Source organism: Hirundo rustica, chromosome 4 (assembly GCF_015227805.2).
Source record: "Hirundo rustica isolate bHirRus1 chromosome 4, bHirRus1.pri.v3, whole genome shotgun sequence".
Lineage (NCBI taxonomy): Eukaryota > Metazoa > Chordata > Aves > Passeriformes > Hirundinidae > Hirundo > Hirundo rustica.
Genome location: NC_053453.1, coordinates 14,956,248 through 14,973,152, shown reverse-complemented (window position 1 = coordinate 14,973,152; position 16,905 = coordinate 14,956,248). Strand labels below are relative to the sequence as shown.

The 16,905-nt window shown below is 44.2% G+C and overlaps 1 protein-coding gene across 8 annotated transcripts in view; it reads left to right on the top strand.

The window, feature by feature from the left end:
* CELSR1 (cadherin EGF LAG seven-pass G-type receptor 1) overlaps window positions 1-12,743 on the top strand; it is a 164,523-nt gene extending 151,780 nt beyond the window's left edge. For 2 of the 8 annotated variants that reach the window (XM_040062565.2, XM_040062562.2), the window contains exons 26-35: window positions 361-473; window positions 1,798-1,877; window positions 3,426-3,552; window positions 5,442-5,567; window positions 5,876-6,012; window positions 6,480-6,583; window positions 7,392-7,559; window positions 8,402-8,644; window positions 8,945-9,209; window positions 10,538-12,743. In XM_040062565.2, the coding sequence (XP_039918499.1) occupies window positions 361-473; window positions 1,798-1,877; window positions 3,426-3,552; window positions 5,442-5,567; window positions 5,876-6,012; window positions 6,480-6,583; window positions 7,392-7,559; window positions 8,402-8,644; window positions 8,945-9,209; window positions 10,538-10,562 (1,388 nt within the window). In that variant the 3' untranslated portion in view covers window positions 10,563-12,743. The remainder of the gene's footprint in view (window positions 1-360; window positions 474-1,797; window positions 1,878-3,425; window positions 3,553-5,441; window positions 5,568-5,875; window positions 6,013-6,479; window positions 6,584-7,391; window positions 7,560-8,401; window positions 8,645-8,944; window positions 9,210-10,537) is intronic. The other 6 variants (XM_040062560.2, XM_040062559.2, XR_005700567.2 and 3 more) reach the window with 5 other exon arrangements.
* Window positions 12,744-16,905: the final 4,162 nt, after the last annotated feature.

Below are 16,905 nucleotides of genomic sequence, written 5' to 3'. Positions count from 1 at the left end.
CATCTCCTCAGTTATGATTCATGTCATTCTGCTGCACAGGCTTATTGAAATTCCTCAACATGTCACTTACCCTCAAGGCTCACACTATGTGAGAATGACTATAAAACTCTGCTGAAACAGAATTAACTTGGGACTTGCATTTGTTGTCATTTTTATGTAGCTGAGCTTTGTTCTAGTTGGCAAAACTCTGAGTATTTTTTGATATAAAGTGATCAGGACAAAGATTTTGATTTACAAAAGTTTGATTTCACAGAATTTCCTGTTGAATAACTTTTGCTATGATAATTTCGTTTATTTGAAACTACATTTGGTTATAGGCTGCACCTTTCTGATTTACTTTTTCTCCATTTTGTGACACAGGGCTTGCTGTTGGTCTAGATCCACAAGGCTATGGGAATCCTGATTTCTGCTGGCTGTCTGTTCATGACACCCTGATCTGGAGTTTCGCTGGGCCCATCGTAATGGTTGTCGTTGTAAGTAGCGGGAGTTGGCATCCAGAACTGTCTCTTCTTTACTGCTACCTTTTCTCGTAAGTTTTGTCAGACAGTAGTCATGCAAAGCAACCTTGTTCTTTACATCTGAAGCAAATGTACTCGAGCTTGCATCTTTTGCTTAAATAGATAAGGTATGAGCTAAGCTTCTGCAAGTCAGAGGGCTGCTTGCCTGTACAAAGATTGCTTGTAGAGCAATGGCTGTATGACCAGAAACATATTTCTCATTTGCTTTGTTCCATTTTTGAAGGGTTGGTCTGTGAGATTAGTAAACAAATCAACAAAATGAACCATAACAAGTCACTTCATCCAGAAGTCCTAAGAGAATATTAAATATTTCCACTTTTAGGAATTTAAAAGAATGGACTGCTGTTTAACTTTTCCCTTACAGCTTCTCCCTCAAAGTAACATCAGAAGATAAATATTCATGGTTTGATTCTTATCTTGAATGCCAAATGCAAGTTCTGGTCTCCTTGCCTCAAAAAGTAGACCTGGAAGCAGTGTAGGTTATGGTCACAAGTCATCAGAGACAGGACAGCCCTCACTGGAGGACCAACAAGTGGACTAGGAGTCTTAAGCCTAGAGAAGTGAAAGCTGCAGAGAAGAAGGAAAGAAAGAGCCTGTAATAATGTGTTAGTCTGGAGAAAATGGCTGTGGACCCAACCGTTCAAGGTCTTGTCCAACACAAGCAGTAGCAGGAGGTGGGAGATCCAGCAGAAACAGGACAAGCTGCATCATTTCTCCACACCATTTTAAGTTAGAAATTCCTAGAAACAGGACTATGGCAGTGGTAAAAACTCTACACTGTTTTGGAAAGTGAATGATGAGACAAATTCTCAGCATTAATATTCACTAGGAGTGATTAAGTACAAATGCACCACCAACCCAGTACATCCCAGCTGACATGGAAATCAGTGGAGACTGGAGGTTTATTCAGAGTGATTATCACTGTATGCTCTGCTAGTATATATTCCTAAATTCTGGTTTGACCCAACTGAAACAAGATGCTGGGCTGAGGGGGGCACTGATTTGGACAAGGACAGCCATTCTTGAGGCTTTATCTTCCCCTCAAGCATCTTTGTATAGGGTTGTCTTACTGAGTTTCATCCAGATCAAGTGCCAGGATGTCCTTGACTATGTTGCCTTGAAACAAGGTGAATCTTGGAATTTAGAGACCTGTAAGTTGAACAAAAAATATTCTCTGTGCCACAAACCATTTTAGGATAAAAATGGCATTGTTATTGAAAATAGAACTGTAGCAAATGTGCAGAAAGAATCCATGCTGTTATTTCAATTTCCCTTTCAGATAAACACTGTCATCTTTATATTAGCAATGAAAGCATCATGCAGAAGAAGGCAACGTTCATTTGAAAAAACAGGAGTCATGTAAGTTTGAGTTCAAACACCTGTAGAAGTTCTGACCAGAAATAATAAAAGACAGAATTGCCTAAAATCAAGTTTTGGAGGAGGAAATAGAAATGCTTTTTCTGGAAGAGAGTGTTGGTAGAGGCAATTGGAGCTTCACTCTGCCCACTCCTGGGGTTCCCTTGGAGAGCCTGTAAAACTTCCACGATGATGCTTTGCACCACCAAGTGTAGGCAGGAGAAGGGAAAGATCTATCCTCCAGGTGGTATCAGTGCAGTCCTTCCAGATCTTTCATTATAGTCTCTACTACACTGTCACTTCACCTCTGCCCATGGCATGCCCATGTAGACATAATTCTGGGTCTCCCTGTGCTTGTCCATGGCTCAGAAAGGTCTCCCCTCTCAAGTGTCTGGGTTACCAGCTGTGTCATGGCAAACACCCACTGACATTCCCATGCTGAGGGCCAGCCTCCCTGCATCCCATGCTCATCACAAGCTGCAACCTGCCACCTTCCTGAGCCTGTTCTCATTAACATCTGTTTTGCCCAAAGCTCAGAATTTACCTGTGAACTCAAATGTGATTAGGTAGTGGTAGTACAACCCCTTGGATTTTTTGTTGTTGTTGTTGTTGTTGTGTTTGGTTTTGTTTTTTTTTTTCCCCAACGAGGTAGTGTGTGAGATTTCAAATGGCTGCTTTTGATTATTTTTTTCAGCTCTGACTGTAGGGTGCTGTGTACACATTGGCATGGCTTTTCCACCCTTGGTGTCCCTGGAGTTAGACTTTGTGGTTCTCTGAACCCTAGCACTAACACTAAGCTTAATGAAAACTAGAATCTGAGGGTGAGCTCCCCAGCAGCATGGGTGGTCCAGTTAATAAAAGTGTGGAAGGAGCAATGTTGGTGCAGTGCCATGCTCTCCTTGGCGTGCCCTTTCCAGCCCCAGTTTCCATGCAGCTGTCAGCTTTGTGCGTTCTGAACCCTGACCCCGATAGTGTCTGGGTGTTGAGGATGAGGTGTAAGTCTCCCTAAACCAAGGAGTATAATTGCTACCTAATGGCAGCAATTTTATTCATAATATAAAACTTTTGCCACTAGATTTGTTTGTCTTTTCAAAGTGTCTGTGGAAATTGTATTTTTTAAGCAAATAAATATTCCCTGAGTGCCCTCAATCCAAAACCTTGGGTAGTAACGTTGGGAAGAAATGTGAGAGTGAAGTTGACAATCTGAAATGAGATGGACATGGCCATTTACATGCCCAGATGTGTTCCTCAGAGTCATGAAAGCTGAACAGCATGGGCTTGTAAAACAGTCAGATTTGTTTGAGGAAAGTCTTGGAAATGAACTTGGAAAGAAATCACGTTTTTAACATGAACATGCTAAGCTGTGGAGTATTGCTGCGAGAGAGTTGTAAACTGGGAGTTGGTGAACACTGCCCTAATTTTCCCAAAGGGAAAACTCCAACTTTTCCAGTTGCCAAGTTGTTGGGCACATAACAGCACGCATGGGGAGAAGTTGGGCTGTTCTCTTGTATCCCATCACATTGCAAATGTCCATCTGTGTTTGTTTTACAGCTCTGTGCTGCGGACAGCGTTCCTGCTCCTGCTGCTTATCAGCGCCACTTGGCTGCTGGGGCTCATGGCAGTCAACAGCGATGTCATGACATTTCACTATCTCTTTGCCATTTTCAGCTGCCTGCAGGTAAGTTGGGTAGCATATTGTCCGTGGTAGACTTGGTGAGCACACTGCCACACCCAGACCTCCAAAAACCTGCTCAGCATGACCTAACTTAAGAAGAACAGAGATCTCAAGGGCAACTTTTGCTTTCTCTTCTCAAGGAGAGGGTATTCTGTTCACCAAAACTACAATTTTGAGTAATTATGTCTCTCGCTTTTAGTCGTTCTAAAGGTAAGTGCAGTACCACAGTAACCTGTGACAGTGGGCACAGAAGTTATACTTCAGTCTTTCTAGAGAGAAAGTCTTTGTTCCCCTGTTCTGTGTGCTCGTTGTTAAGTCATGCTGTTGCTATCACAAAAGAGAGACTTCTATATTTCACCCAGAGTCAATGACTCCAAGTTCAAGGCTTTCACAAATTAAGTTACTGTTCAAGGAAATGAGACAAATAAGGATCTTCAAATACAATGTGAGTTGTATCAGAGTTTTCCTGGGTTGCCTGTCCCAGTTTACACAGTTGTTGATTAAAGATGCAGAAAATAGTTATTTGTAGGAGGTCTAGCATGTAGTCACAGTGCTTCACGTGGTCACAATTTGAATGTGACCAAGGATGACAGTAACTGCAGTACTGCCTGCAGTACCAACCCAGCTTCTGCAGGACACTCAGCTGCAGCACACGAGCCAGAACTTGCAGCTGTGGAGAAAACAAAGTCTGATGGGTCTCCTTTGGAAACAGCTGTCAGTGCCCTGGAAGCACAGCAGATAGGTCAGCCTGGAGCAAGGTTATTTTGCCACTGCAACTAGAGTGCTCTGAAATAAATGCACCTACTCAGGCTGTAAAACCAGGCTTCCACAAATCTAAAATAAAATTAAATTAAAGATAAAGCTGATGAGAGGGACAAAGGTCAGCAGCTGGAATTCTCCAAACTTGCCCAGGGAGGCACAGTGGTATGTGGCATTTCACATCACTGCTTTCTTTGAACTTGTATTTTTAAAGAGACATTTATGTGAATTTTATTAATGAATAATCCCAAAGTGCTAGTGCCAGCTAAGATCGCATTTGATTGAATGTTAAGAAAGTGAGCTTGAAGTTTAAAGTTACTCTAAGTCAATTGCTTTGGCTGAAATCATGAAATTCAGGCTTCTTATGATGTTGGTACAGCTGCAGCTTCATGAGTATTGGCTTTTCTATCCTGTGTGTCCAACCAAAGCTGATAACAATTTGGCAGCTGCATTATTCCCTCAGAGCAAGTACATCTGAAGGCACACACGTGTGTGTGCCCTGCCCCCAGCAGAAGCTGTTAATGTGTGTTCCTGGCAGCCAAAAACTGCCCAGCCCTGGGGACTTTACTGATTTTCCCACCAGAGCAATAGTTTAACCAAGGAACTTAGGCAACTCTTTGCTTCCAGTTCCTCTTCATGTCTCACAAGGCTTTCTAAAATTCTCCTAGACTCACTATTAAGAGCTCCCTTCACAGAAGTTGCCTGTATCCATAGGTTTTCACTAAAGGCTGTGATATTTTTCATGTGCTGCTATTGATTTTTTGTCATCATCTGTGTAAAAGCTCCGAAATCCCAAATTCTAAAATCTCTGCAATGTTTTCTAGTGGGACATTGATGTTCCCTTTGGATTTCTTCCCAAATCAAGCTGTGCTCTGTAAATTCTGGAGAAATGCATATTTTTGTATCTATTTCCCAGGTCTTGAATGCACTTTTGAAACTGGAATCAAATTATGAAGAACTGCTAGGATGCCATTTTAGTCAAGAAAGAAAATAGTTATTGTTTTTGAAATTCACCATCATGGACTACAAACTAGAATTCAGGGATTGTTTCAAAATGGTTGTTCTCTAATATCTATATTTGCAATGTGGTACTAGTGAAGCATTTACATTTTCCTCTCTCTAAAATTATCCAGGGGCTGTTCATTTTCTTCTTCCACTGCGTATTTAATAAAGAAGTGAGAAAGCACTTGAAGAACACTTTAACTGGCAAGAAACCTCTTCCAGATGATTCCACTGCTACAAGAGCTACATTGTTAACTGTAAGAAAAAAGCATTAGGAGAAAAAACTTCCTCTTGCTGGTAGAAGTTACCTAAAATAAACTTATGGGTGGCTTGTCTGTAATTAAGTGAACTGAATGATTGCTTTCAGTTACTTATATAAAGATTACTAATGGCTTCTCTCAAAGGTTTGGACTATTATTTTAATTTAAACATTTGAGAGAAAATAATTATTTTCCCTGGCATCGAAACCCATTTGGTTCTTTGAAACTTAATACATTTGTGGGCAACATGAGCTTCTGGAAGGATCATTCACTATTCTTTATGTCTTTTTTTTTTTCCCTTTCAGCGATCTCTCAACTGTAACAACACATACATAGAAGAGCCAAACATGTATCGCACAACTATGGGGGAATCCACTGTCTCCCTAGAAAGCACCGTCAGGTCAGCCAAGAGCCACAATAGCTACCTTGCTTATATTCTCAGGTAATCCGGTGGCAGGTGCATGGCTTTCAGGTGCTTGCCTTTCTTTTTTTATTGTTCTTGTGGAAACCAGCACTCCGGTTCAAATGCTACGTGCTTTATGTCTTAACAACTCTGTTTCATGTGACTGTCGTTCTCCTTGGTGCATTTTCTGTTGCATGTGTCTCCAGGGCAGGGTTCCAACAGCACAGCTGTTAACCTAAGAGTGATGTTACCTGTATGGGCCGTGCTGCTTGCCTGTTATAATTCAGATGTGTCTCAAGGAGCACAGTTTAGCTCATTAGCTTTAGGCTTTTTCAGAGTGTGATTCATGTGCTAGAAGGCAGATAGATACACCTCTGTCTCTCTATAAAGTGATTGTGCAGTCAAGCACAGGCTGGCTGGCTTCCCCTGCAGCTGTCTCATATCTGCCTTGTTGTTGAGAACAGCAAAGTGACCAGGAAGGTTGTTCTCTGTTTTTCTTCTCAAAGGGATGAGGCTGCTCATAAACTCAGTGGATCCTCAAGTCAAGCAAGGGCTGGTCAGACTGAAGCAGATTCCTCCATTTTCCATAGGAATCCATCCAAATCCAATGGTAAGAATAATTTCTAAATGCTTTGTCCCATTTGTGCACCTTGTTCTCATCACTTTCTTTGAAGTCTTCTGTAACAGGAAGAATAATTAGAATAATTCAATGTTCTCATTGTCATTATGCTATTGGCATAACAAGCTATGCAATGGCTGCCTTACAAGGAAATCCTGGAATAGAAGTATCATGTGTCTGCTCCTTGTGATGGTTTAATTTTTATCTGATACTGTCACAGCTGTTGACAGTTTATGGAGTCCCCTTTCTTTTTCACAAATTACATACTATTGCTCTTGATTTTTGGTTGGAGAGATTTTAATGTTTGAGACCTTGGGGCAATATTCTCCTTTACCGCTCTGTGGTTTGTACAAAAAAATAAGTGCCTCTTGTCTGATTTCCTTTCATTTTGGTCTTAACATTCCATTTTGTTTCCTTGTAGCAGTTTTTAAGTAAAGTGCATTTCAGGTTCTTGGTATTTCTAGATACCTTGTTTTGCCTGTGTGTTGTGTTCCTTGAGATCCAATAGAGTTACTGTGCTGCATGTTAAATAGAGGAAAATATGTTCCCTCTCTATTCTGCATGTCCTGTACGTGTAAAAGATCCTGCCCACTAGCTGAACTGAGTGGTTGTGCTTCCCAGTGGTTGTGCTGCAGTCCTTCTGAATTTATCCTATATACACTTAGAGATGTAAGAGCTCATTCCTGTCATGGCCTGAACCAGATGCCTGCCTTTCCTTTCTCCTTGTGTATTTGTCAGGTAGATTTGTTCAGCTCCTATTTACACTTTCAGCACTGTGTTTCCCCCTCCATGTTTGCAGAGCACGATTCAGACTCTGACAGCGAGCTGTCCCTTGATGAGCACAGCAGTTCTTACGCCTCCTCCCATTCATCGGACAGCGAGGAGGATGGCCTCGAGACAGAGAAGAAGTGGAACACATCTACTTCCAAAAACAATGAACATGGCCCACTTCACAGCACACCCAAAGGTACCCCCAGTGCGAGGGGAGGGCAGTGGTGCTCTGAAATAGCTTTAGATTAGATGGGATGAATTTGCCACACTACCATGCAACCGAGGCAGCGTCTCTACCTCTGTGCCTTGCTTCTGTAGAGATCCTTGTTTCCAGCTTCAAGACCTTTCTTCTTCCAAAGGCTGGTTCACAGGGGTGACTGAGTTCTGAGTCACACAGAGTCACACAGAATGCTGAATGCCTTAAGGCAGAGTGAGCTTTGCAGGCAGGTCCCCAAAGCACTTGGACATGGCATTACCAAAACAGAAAAATCTCGTATGAAAAAGAGGAGAAGGAAGTCACTTCTTTTGAGGGCAGGAAATGCCTGCCTCTCCTCATGCAATAAAGGCATTGGTGTTGGGGAGGGCCTGGACCTAAAGAGTTGGCAATCACTGACCTTTAATATAATTTCTGTGTGGTAGGGTGCAGGCATTTCTAAACATAGTTGATCCTGTCCTAATGAAAGGCAATTTTGAATGACAAACATAATTTCTGAAGGCTGAGGTGTGCCCTAAGCCTTCAGAAACCAACCTCCCCAAGGAGGGATCTCTGACCCTGGACAGCTGAGAGGACAGGTCTGCCTCACAATTCTCCATAATGGAGCTGACAACCTCACTCTGGGAAGGGTTTGGACACCCTGCCATCCTACCAGGTGAATTTTTGGGGATTTAATGTACCCCAAGGGCAGTGCAGTCCAGCAAGAACCAACTGAAGGATTGCTCTGGTTTGATACACAGCTCCTCTCCAGCCACAGAGGACAGGCAGTGGTTGAGAGAAAATACCAAAAGTGTTTTTTGAGCTAGTGTTTTTTTGCATTGCAGTTGATACCCTTCCCAATCATGTGAAACCCTATTGGCCCACAGAGTGCGTAACAGCCAGCGATGGCGAGGACCCCGGTAGGAAACAAAAACTCAAAGTAGAGACCAAGGTCAACGTAGAGCTTCACAGGGAAAACCAGGTGAACCACAGCAATGAAGCACCACAGGACAAGGAGAACGAAGGGCAGCAGAAGGAGAACAGACCTCTGGCCCACCAGAATAACCAGCAGCCGGAACAGAGGAAAGGTAGCACAGCCCACCCAGCCTCACAGTTGGATTGGGAGACTGGGGGGTTAACAAGCATTAATTAGTTTAAAAGGTAGCTCTGTCAGGGAAAAATACTTTCCAAATCACTCTAACCTGTGTAGCCAGATACACCCAGGTAGTAGGTAGCTGCTGAAATCTAATCTTTGAGTTATGAAATGAAGTGCCAAACTAGAAATCTTAGTAGGAAATAGAGAATGTAACATTTTGCATGTGGTTAACTTGATAAATGAAATTACTGATACACTTAAAAATTTTATTATTCCCTCTTTTCCTTAACAGGCATCCTAAAAAATAAAGTTACCTACCCTCCCCCACTGGTGGATAAGAATATGAAGAATCGTTTGCGGGAAAAGCTGTCGGATTACAATCAGAGCACAGTCTCATCCAGGACTACTTCCCTAGGGACAAATGAGGGGGTCCGCTCTCCTTCGGACTCAGGGGTAACAGTAAAAAATGTTCGGAGGGAGCAGTCTCGAGACCAGCTCAACGGCGTGGCCATGAGCCTCCACGTGGGAACGGGACATGCTGACACCTCAGACTCAGAGTAAGTGCCACATCAGGATACTCTGGCTGACCTCCGGCTCTCACCCTTCACCTGCCAACCCCAGACTCACACATGAGCAAAACTTGCCTCTGGTGAGTGGCCAGAGCCCTTCACCAGTGACTGTCTTGATGGTTTGCCTGTAGCATGTCCCCAGGCCATGGTGTTCCAGTCATGAGAAGGCCAAAACAGGTATCACGGGCAAGGTGCTGTGACAGACACCTGCTACTGGGTCACCCTGGCATGCTCGGAACAGGCAGGCTGATGTGGTGCTGGCACACCTGGACAGGAGCAGCCTCACTCTGCCCTGCCACCCTGCCAGGACCTGGGTGGGGAAAGGCACAAGGCTGTGGGGGGCATGGTGTGAGTGTCCATCCGGGCAGAGGGAAACCATGGCTGAGGCGGGAGACTCCAAGGCTGGAGAGAAAACCAAGCTATTGATCCTAAATTACCAGGTGTGTGATTCCCACCTACTGCGTGGCAATCAGTGTGTGAATCTACCATTGTAAACTGAATCAAATATAAACAAAAGGCTGAGCAAGCTCTCAGCCAAAGGGAATTCTCAGAAACCTCATTGCTCATCATAATTCTTGCATTTCGAATTAAGACAACGGCCGTATGTAAAGTCTCTCTTGGCATTTTACACATATAGTCTCATTTTTTATTAATATGAATAACAGTCTTATTCTTTCACCAAACCAAGAGAAAAATTCTCATTCAGCTTTAATTCTGGCACTGTCCCACCAGGCTTTAAATAGTCCTGTTGTCTGGGTGCACAGACCATTCCCACCTCACTTTAAAAGCACATCTCTGGATTGCTGGGAGTTGGCTGATGAAATAGATCCTGGTTAGCCAGGAAACATGGATGTTTTGAATAAGCCATTACTGAATAAGCTGCTACCAGGTAACACAGTGATTGCTGGAGAATAACTCACCAGCTTGTGCTAAGCAACTGTGTTATCTCCAGAGCTTTGGCATAATGGAAAGCTCTGCTGTTGGCAGCAGATTGCATGAATCTGTCTGATTCACCAGGCTTCTAACAGCTTGTAAGATCTGTGTGTGAGCCTTGCATCCTCAGCAAAGCATTAGACAAATACAAGTCCTCTGTAGAAATTCCTCTAAAGCATTTCTGTTGTATACTACCTGAAACTTTCTCCAAGCTGGTCTTCCCCTCCAGGACAGCATCCCCCTTGTAAGCATTGGATTGGCAAGGCATGGCAACTTTATAGAGCATGAGCCCTTACTGAAAACAATTAGGTGGGTTTGGGTGGAGTGATTTGCCTGTGCCTGTTTAACCCTAAGTCCGCATGATCGCTTCTTCTCACTAACAGAGGCAGTAATGAAACTTCAATTTGAACCATCAGGAAATTGTGATCACCTCTGCACGGTTCCGACTCCTCGCCGCAGGGTCACCGCCTGCCCGCCTCGGACTTCGTCAGAGTGGCCACAGGGTGAGGAGGATGAGGTGGGCATCGATTCCCACGTGGTTTCACGTTCTGGCAGACTCCTGACTGCTCCTGGTACAGACACAGTGCCCAGCTGCACTGGCAATAAGGGCTTTGTGTGGTACGCTCCTCCCACAGGAACCCATGCTAAAACATGGAAATGGCCACAGGGATGCACTGCCATGGACAGATACCTGTGCACGGTGCAGACTGTGCTGCAGGGGTTGCTTGTTACCGGGGAGAACCAAGGAAAAACACACTGTTTCCTAGTGGACCTACAATAAGCCTGAAGACAAGCACTAGGAGGTGTCTCTTGTGGAGTTTTGATGGCTACAACGTGAACCCCTGAGGTTGCTGAGCTCTAGGGAGGAATATCGCAACAAGTGTCCTTTGGTTTCTAAGCCAGCGTCTCTGCCCACACCCCGATGGACACATCGTCTTAAGAAAAAAAAATCCTTTATATATATATATAAAAAGTGTAGATACTTTTATATATTTTGTATGGTGTTGCTAAAGAAAAAAGTTCCTTTGTATATTTTACATTTATACTGATCTTAATTTGATAATAGGAAATCAATTAAAAAGATGTTTTGATATTTTTTATATGAACATTGCACAATTTTACTTGAATTTGGCGTTTGATAAGTGACTGAGGTTCGCATGGAGGCCACCTTCAGACACAATGCAGTTGTCAAAGTAATACAGTAAAGATTACATCAAAATCCGTGACTATAATTTATAAGTTTTGTTAACAGATTTTGGAACACTTTGAGAGCACAGTATAGTTTTCTCCTAACCTCTTCTAAAACTCGCAAAACTTTGTGGTTTTTTTCATTTTTTGGTATTTTGATCTCTTCTCACAAGTGCATTGAAGTATTCAGGACCTGAACTTAAGGCCTACACTTATCTTTGTGTAAAGTTTCAACACAGTCCTTGTCCGGAAGAAATCGAATCAGTATTTCCCTTAACAAGAACAAGAAGATAATTGGTGTGATTGTATGGTAGGTTTTGACCTTGGTCTGGCTTTGCAACAAACCAGCACTCTGCATGTCCCAAGGAGAGGGCCCTCCTTCCACGGCTTAAGTTTTGCCTCAGGTGCAGTATTTTTTTTCCCTTTTTTGCTCACTGGATTCAGCACATTGCTAATCAAAGCAATTACAAGACTTAAAAGATGTCCAGATTTGACTGCCCAGCTCTTTGACAAAGCCCCGGCCTTCTTGATATTTCAGAAAGCTCGTGGAAGGCTTAAGTTTTCATGTTTCCCACAAAATGTGCTGGTTTCAGGAGTATAGGAAAGTTAAATGTGACCTGTCTGCTGTCTTCACCTTCCTGCAATGTTTACAAAAAGAGGAAAAGTAAGATGTGAAAGCTTGCATCCAGCAGTGTGAGGCAGAGCTCAGCTGGTGGCTGCCGTGGTGGGAATAGGTGACTCCAAGGATGACAGCGGTGTGCCCGTGCCTGCTCTCTGCCAACAAGGCTCTCAGGAGCTCCTTGCTCACCAGAGCAGCCCTGTTGGGAAAATACTGGCTGTTGTTTGTGCAGATGTGTGTGAAAGGGAAGAAACAGAAAACGGGGCTAAATCAAATGTAGGACTTGAGGAAAAGATGAGAAGCTGTATACTCTAATCTCAGTTTCATTATATTCCTATGCATTTTCAAAGTGTCAAGGAGCCTTTGGAAGGGGAGAGGGAGGAAAGAAAGGCTGTTCCTTTAAAAATTATGCAACATGCCGTGTGACATTTTCTGACAGAAGAGAAATTTTGAATGTTTTAAGGGTCTGGCACTTGGCTGTGTGCTCAGGCGTTGTGTATAACCCATGCTAGTTGTTCTTACATCTGTGTATGTATATTTTGTCCCAGTGAGATGTAGGTAGTTTTTATTTTCATCGGAATTGTCGCAGTAAATGAGGGTCAGTTGTATTAATGACGAAAAAATTAAAACCTATTTTTATGACTTTTTAAAAGCTTTATGGCAGATTAGACACTGGAAGTTTGTTTGTTTTTTTAACAAATGTATATTTATTAATGTGCGGAACACTGGAATTGCAGCACAGATGAAAGGAGAATTTACAATAAATTAAGAAATTTTTTGAACTTGTATTCTTTCACTGGTGGTTTATTTTTCAGTGCAGCGCAGATGATGAGGGTCCAAATGGCATCTCCTGGGGATTAGCAGGAGCAATAACATCCAGGGAGCCATCTCTCACTGAGGCAGCAGAGGCTGTAAAGCACCAACCAGCCAATGCACACCCCCCTTGCAGCCCAGGGCCCCGTGCTGGCACAGGATGCCACAGAGTGCATCGCATTTCAGTCCAAACTGCAGAATTTTTCAGACGTGGGAAATGGTCCGTGGAAGAGAAAGGCCCTCTGCTAACCTGGGGCAAAGCAGATCTCCAGGAAAGCATCAGATTTCGAAAAGGACACGTGAGAGCAGCTTGAGGGGAGCGGCAGCCAGCCCACGACAGCCTGCAGTGAGTGACAAGCGCCTTCTCTGACAGTCTGGGCTCCACCCTGGGCTCTCCCAAGCCAGCTGAGGCTCTGTCTTTTCCAGGCTGTTGTGCAAGTCCTCATTCATGCATCCCCCAGCGTGTGACCTGCACGTCCTGTCAGCTTTCTGGAAATAAAAGTATTTCTCCGTGTCAACTGGCCAGTGTGAAGCCAGGTGGAGAGAGGGTGGCTACTGATTTTGGAGCAAAATCAAATCTTCAGGATCTTCAGTTTGGAAACAGCTCTGCCAAAACTTGCCACTAAACAAACTCAAATAATTTTCCCAAAGGGAAACTGGTTTTAATTTTATTGTACAAATGAATTATTTGGTGGAACACTGAGGTTTTTTTCTCAAGTGTTAGTTCACCATTCTGTGGAGAAGCAGAAATAAGCCTCAGGCTTTTACATAAGCAGGTTAGTTAAGGGAGAGACCAGCCTGTGATCCTGTCTCCAGCAGCAACCTCCAGCATATGTTTAGGAAAAGAGGATTATCAGCCACACGTTACATGGCAAGGTGGCCCCAGCAGGCTCCACAGTCCCCAGCTCTCTGCAGCTCAGGGCCTCCCAGAGGGAGGGGTTGTGCTTGTCTCCAGCAGCTCACGTATTTCCCTCATACATCTCTTGTTTTGGATCCATTTAAACTTCTGATCTGATCTGAATCTGTGACTGAATCTGCAACTGAATCTGCGTGATTCAGTCACGAGCAGCAAGAGGATTTCTTCCTTCAGCTTCATTCCTGTCCCCTACAATGGACACCTTTGCTGCTTGCAGCAGGAGAGGCAGTGAGAATCATCTCTCAGTCACCTTCTCCAGGTCAAAGAGAGAGACAGGCTCTGTCCTAGAGCACTTGAGTAATCTCTTTCCATCGGGGCAGCTTGGATCTCTATTCCATCAGTAGAAACACTGCTGTACCTTTTAGCCTTCCTTGTTGCCCTTCTTCACCCCATTACTGGGTCACCTATAACCTTTTTGGTGGTGGCAGGGAGAGAAGAGACCAGAGCAGCCCACAAAATGCAAGCAGTAGGCCTGCCAACACACCCCCCCAAAAAAGGAAATAATTTAAAAAAACTTATCCATTTCATTCACTTTTCCTGTCTGAATCTTTACAATGATATTTGGCCTAAGCAAATTGTAGAAAAAAATTCCATAGGAGATGCACCACTGGCAGCAGCATGGCATGGTAAGGCTGCAGTAACACAAGCAGTCATGTAGCCCAGCCCCTTCAACAACTCAACATACTCAAATATATTCAAATACACTCGGAGATCTGTCTAAAAGTCCTAAACAATTCCAGTAGAATTGCCAATAGCCTGCAATAGTATTTCCGAGGATGATGAGTTAGTTTGTCTGAATCCTTAGGCCATGCTCAGGCACACAGCCTGAGCAGCTGCAGAGGATGCTCCTGCCAAGGTCTGGGGGATCACAGAAAGGAGATCCCCAGCATCCCTGGTGAGATATCACCACTGTCCACCACCTGCAGTGCCAGGAGCAGTCCGGGATGCATTTGGGCCTCAGCCTCCTCTGCAGAGGTTCTGCCCTGCCTTTATGCTCCTGTTGGCACATGTGCAATTCACTTTTCCTCCCTAAAGGAAGCAATTTGTACTGAACTCACTTTAGTCTATTGATTTTTGGATCCATCCTCCAGTTTCTCATACTCATTTTGGATTTTGGTCCTGCCCATGAGGATGCCTGGAGGCAGCATCTGCAACCTTTACAAGCTACCTTTTATTTTGTCGTTCAAGCCATGAATGAAAATGCCAACTAAAACTAAGCCCAAGAGGGCTTTTGTAACACTTCTCACCAAGCAAGTTTTGCACCTACCTCATATTGATTAATGTCAGCTGCACTGACAGCGTTTTGTGTATGGGAATAGAGTGTGGGGCAGTATCAAGCCATTTACTGAAGACATGTTCCATCTGCTGCTCCTTTATCCACTGTGCCAAGCACTGTATTAAAGAAAATTAGATTAAGCTGAAGTGTGTGTGGCAAAGAGACTGTGTCAATTCATGACTGTCCTCTAAATACTTCAGAGCATTTGTAAGTGCCCCCAGGAGCCCTGTGCTTGCTCTGGTGTGTCCCCTTCTGCCTCGGTCAGACATCTGCTGCTGCCATCCCTCTGCTCAAAGATACTTCTGAATAGAGTATCCACTCCTTCAAACTCTAATTTTGCACAGTCTGAACGTATTGCCTTTATTTGAAGGGAGGCCCAGATTGATTTCCCTGTGGACTGATGCTTCATGGAGGTGCTGTGGGAGCCCAGCCTCTGCACTGGGTCAGGAGACACTTCTTAGGGAGAGAACTGTGCTTAAGATGAGAGGTTCCCTGTCTCTCTGACAGCTGCCACGTGTGCCAGGACCATTCTTGGGATAGGGCTGCCCTGCCCAGCACGCCCTGACTTCTGGAGCCCCTCCTGACCTCCACAACGCCATCATTTTACATGAGATGCACCCAGGAAATAGAAATGAGCTCACAGCTCTGCCTTTCCAGGTGCTGCCACTCTTTCATTAAAATAGTTGTAGTGCAACCAGCTGCGTGGTTTGCTGTGTTTTTTTTCTTACAGATTGGGGCTTTTCCCTTCTAAAGATATAACAGTTTGCAAAACCACCAACCCCTTGGGCTAGTGTGTAGGAAAAACCTCTTGATTTTGGTCATTTGATGGAAGCTCTTCAGAAGTTCGTCTTAAATGGTCTTGTTTGCATGTTCAGCCTGTATTGTGCTTCCCAAGTGGAGAACACTGAGCTGGGTCTGTGTTTTTGTAAGATATTCATATACTCAAGAAAACAGTGAGCATGGGAAGTCCTGTGTAACAGGGCAGCTGAAGCAGAGGGTCCTCGTGAATGATCCATTCCCTTCAGGTTAGGAACATCCCACTGAATCCCACAGAAAGCAGCAGCTGCTGTGCTTGGGAGCCAGCAAAGTGAACAGGTTTCCAGGGGAAACAGTAAATTGGGCATTGATTTTGAGAAAAATCAATACCTTTTATTACATGTTTATTTCCTGAATAAAACAAACAGAAACGCCTAGAATGGTTAACTCCTTCACTTGCAGAAGCACAGGTTTCAGGGATAGAAGGGATCAGGGAAAAGCCTAATTGGCTTAGGGGCTTTAGGGGTTAGGGTTCATACTGCTGGCACAAAATGGCCAAAGGAATGGGAGTGAGCAGGTGGTCAGGAGGGACCGAGCTGCCATCAGAGCACACCTGACACACAGATTTCTCCACCAGGCTGTCCAAGGAAAAACATTTTCCTGGCTGATCTTATCTGGGTTATGCCAAGCACAACCCAAAAGCAGCTTGTATATTTTCTTTCTTGCTCTCTCAGTGACAGGGCAGGTCCTCAAGCATCCACAGGGAAGTCTGCATCGCTTCCCTGTGGGCAGATACGTGACAGAGCCAGTGCCACCGCAGCTGAGGTAAACCCAAAGGAGCTTCTGCCAAGGCTGCTCCTTTGCTGGAGCAGGGCAGCAACAGAGCACTCCTGTCTCTTGCAGAGTGTTTAGTTTGCCTCTGTGGTGATACAGACACACTGTGCATCCCTGGGGATTTTCTGCAAGCTCCATCTGTGTTAAACATGCCTCTTAGGAGGTTTAACACAGGAGCTTCAAGCCCGGCCTCCACTGGGCTGGCTTTTGATGGCAGGGGCTCAGAACAGCAGCATTAGCTACAGAAGTCCATTGTAATTAAAGGGTTGGGCAGCTGTGGCAAGAAGCACCGGAGCAGAGCTGCCTGCTCTAATTCCCAGGATCAATCTATTGTGCTTAGACAGTATTT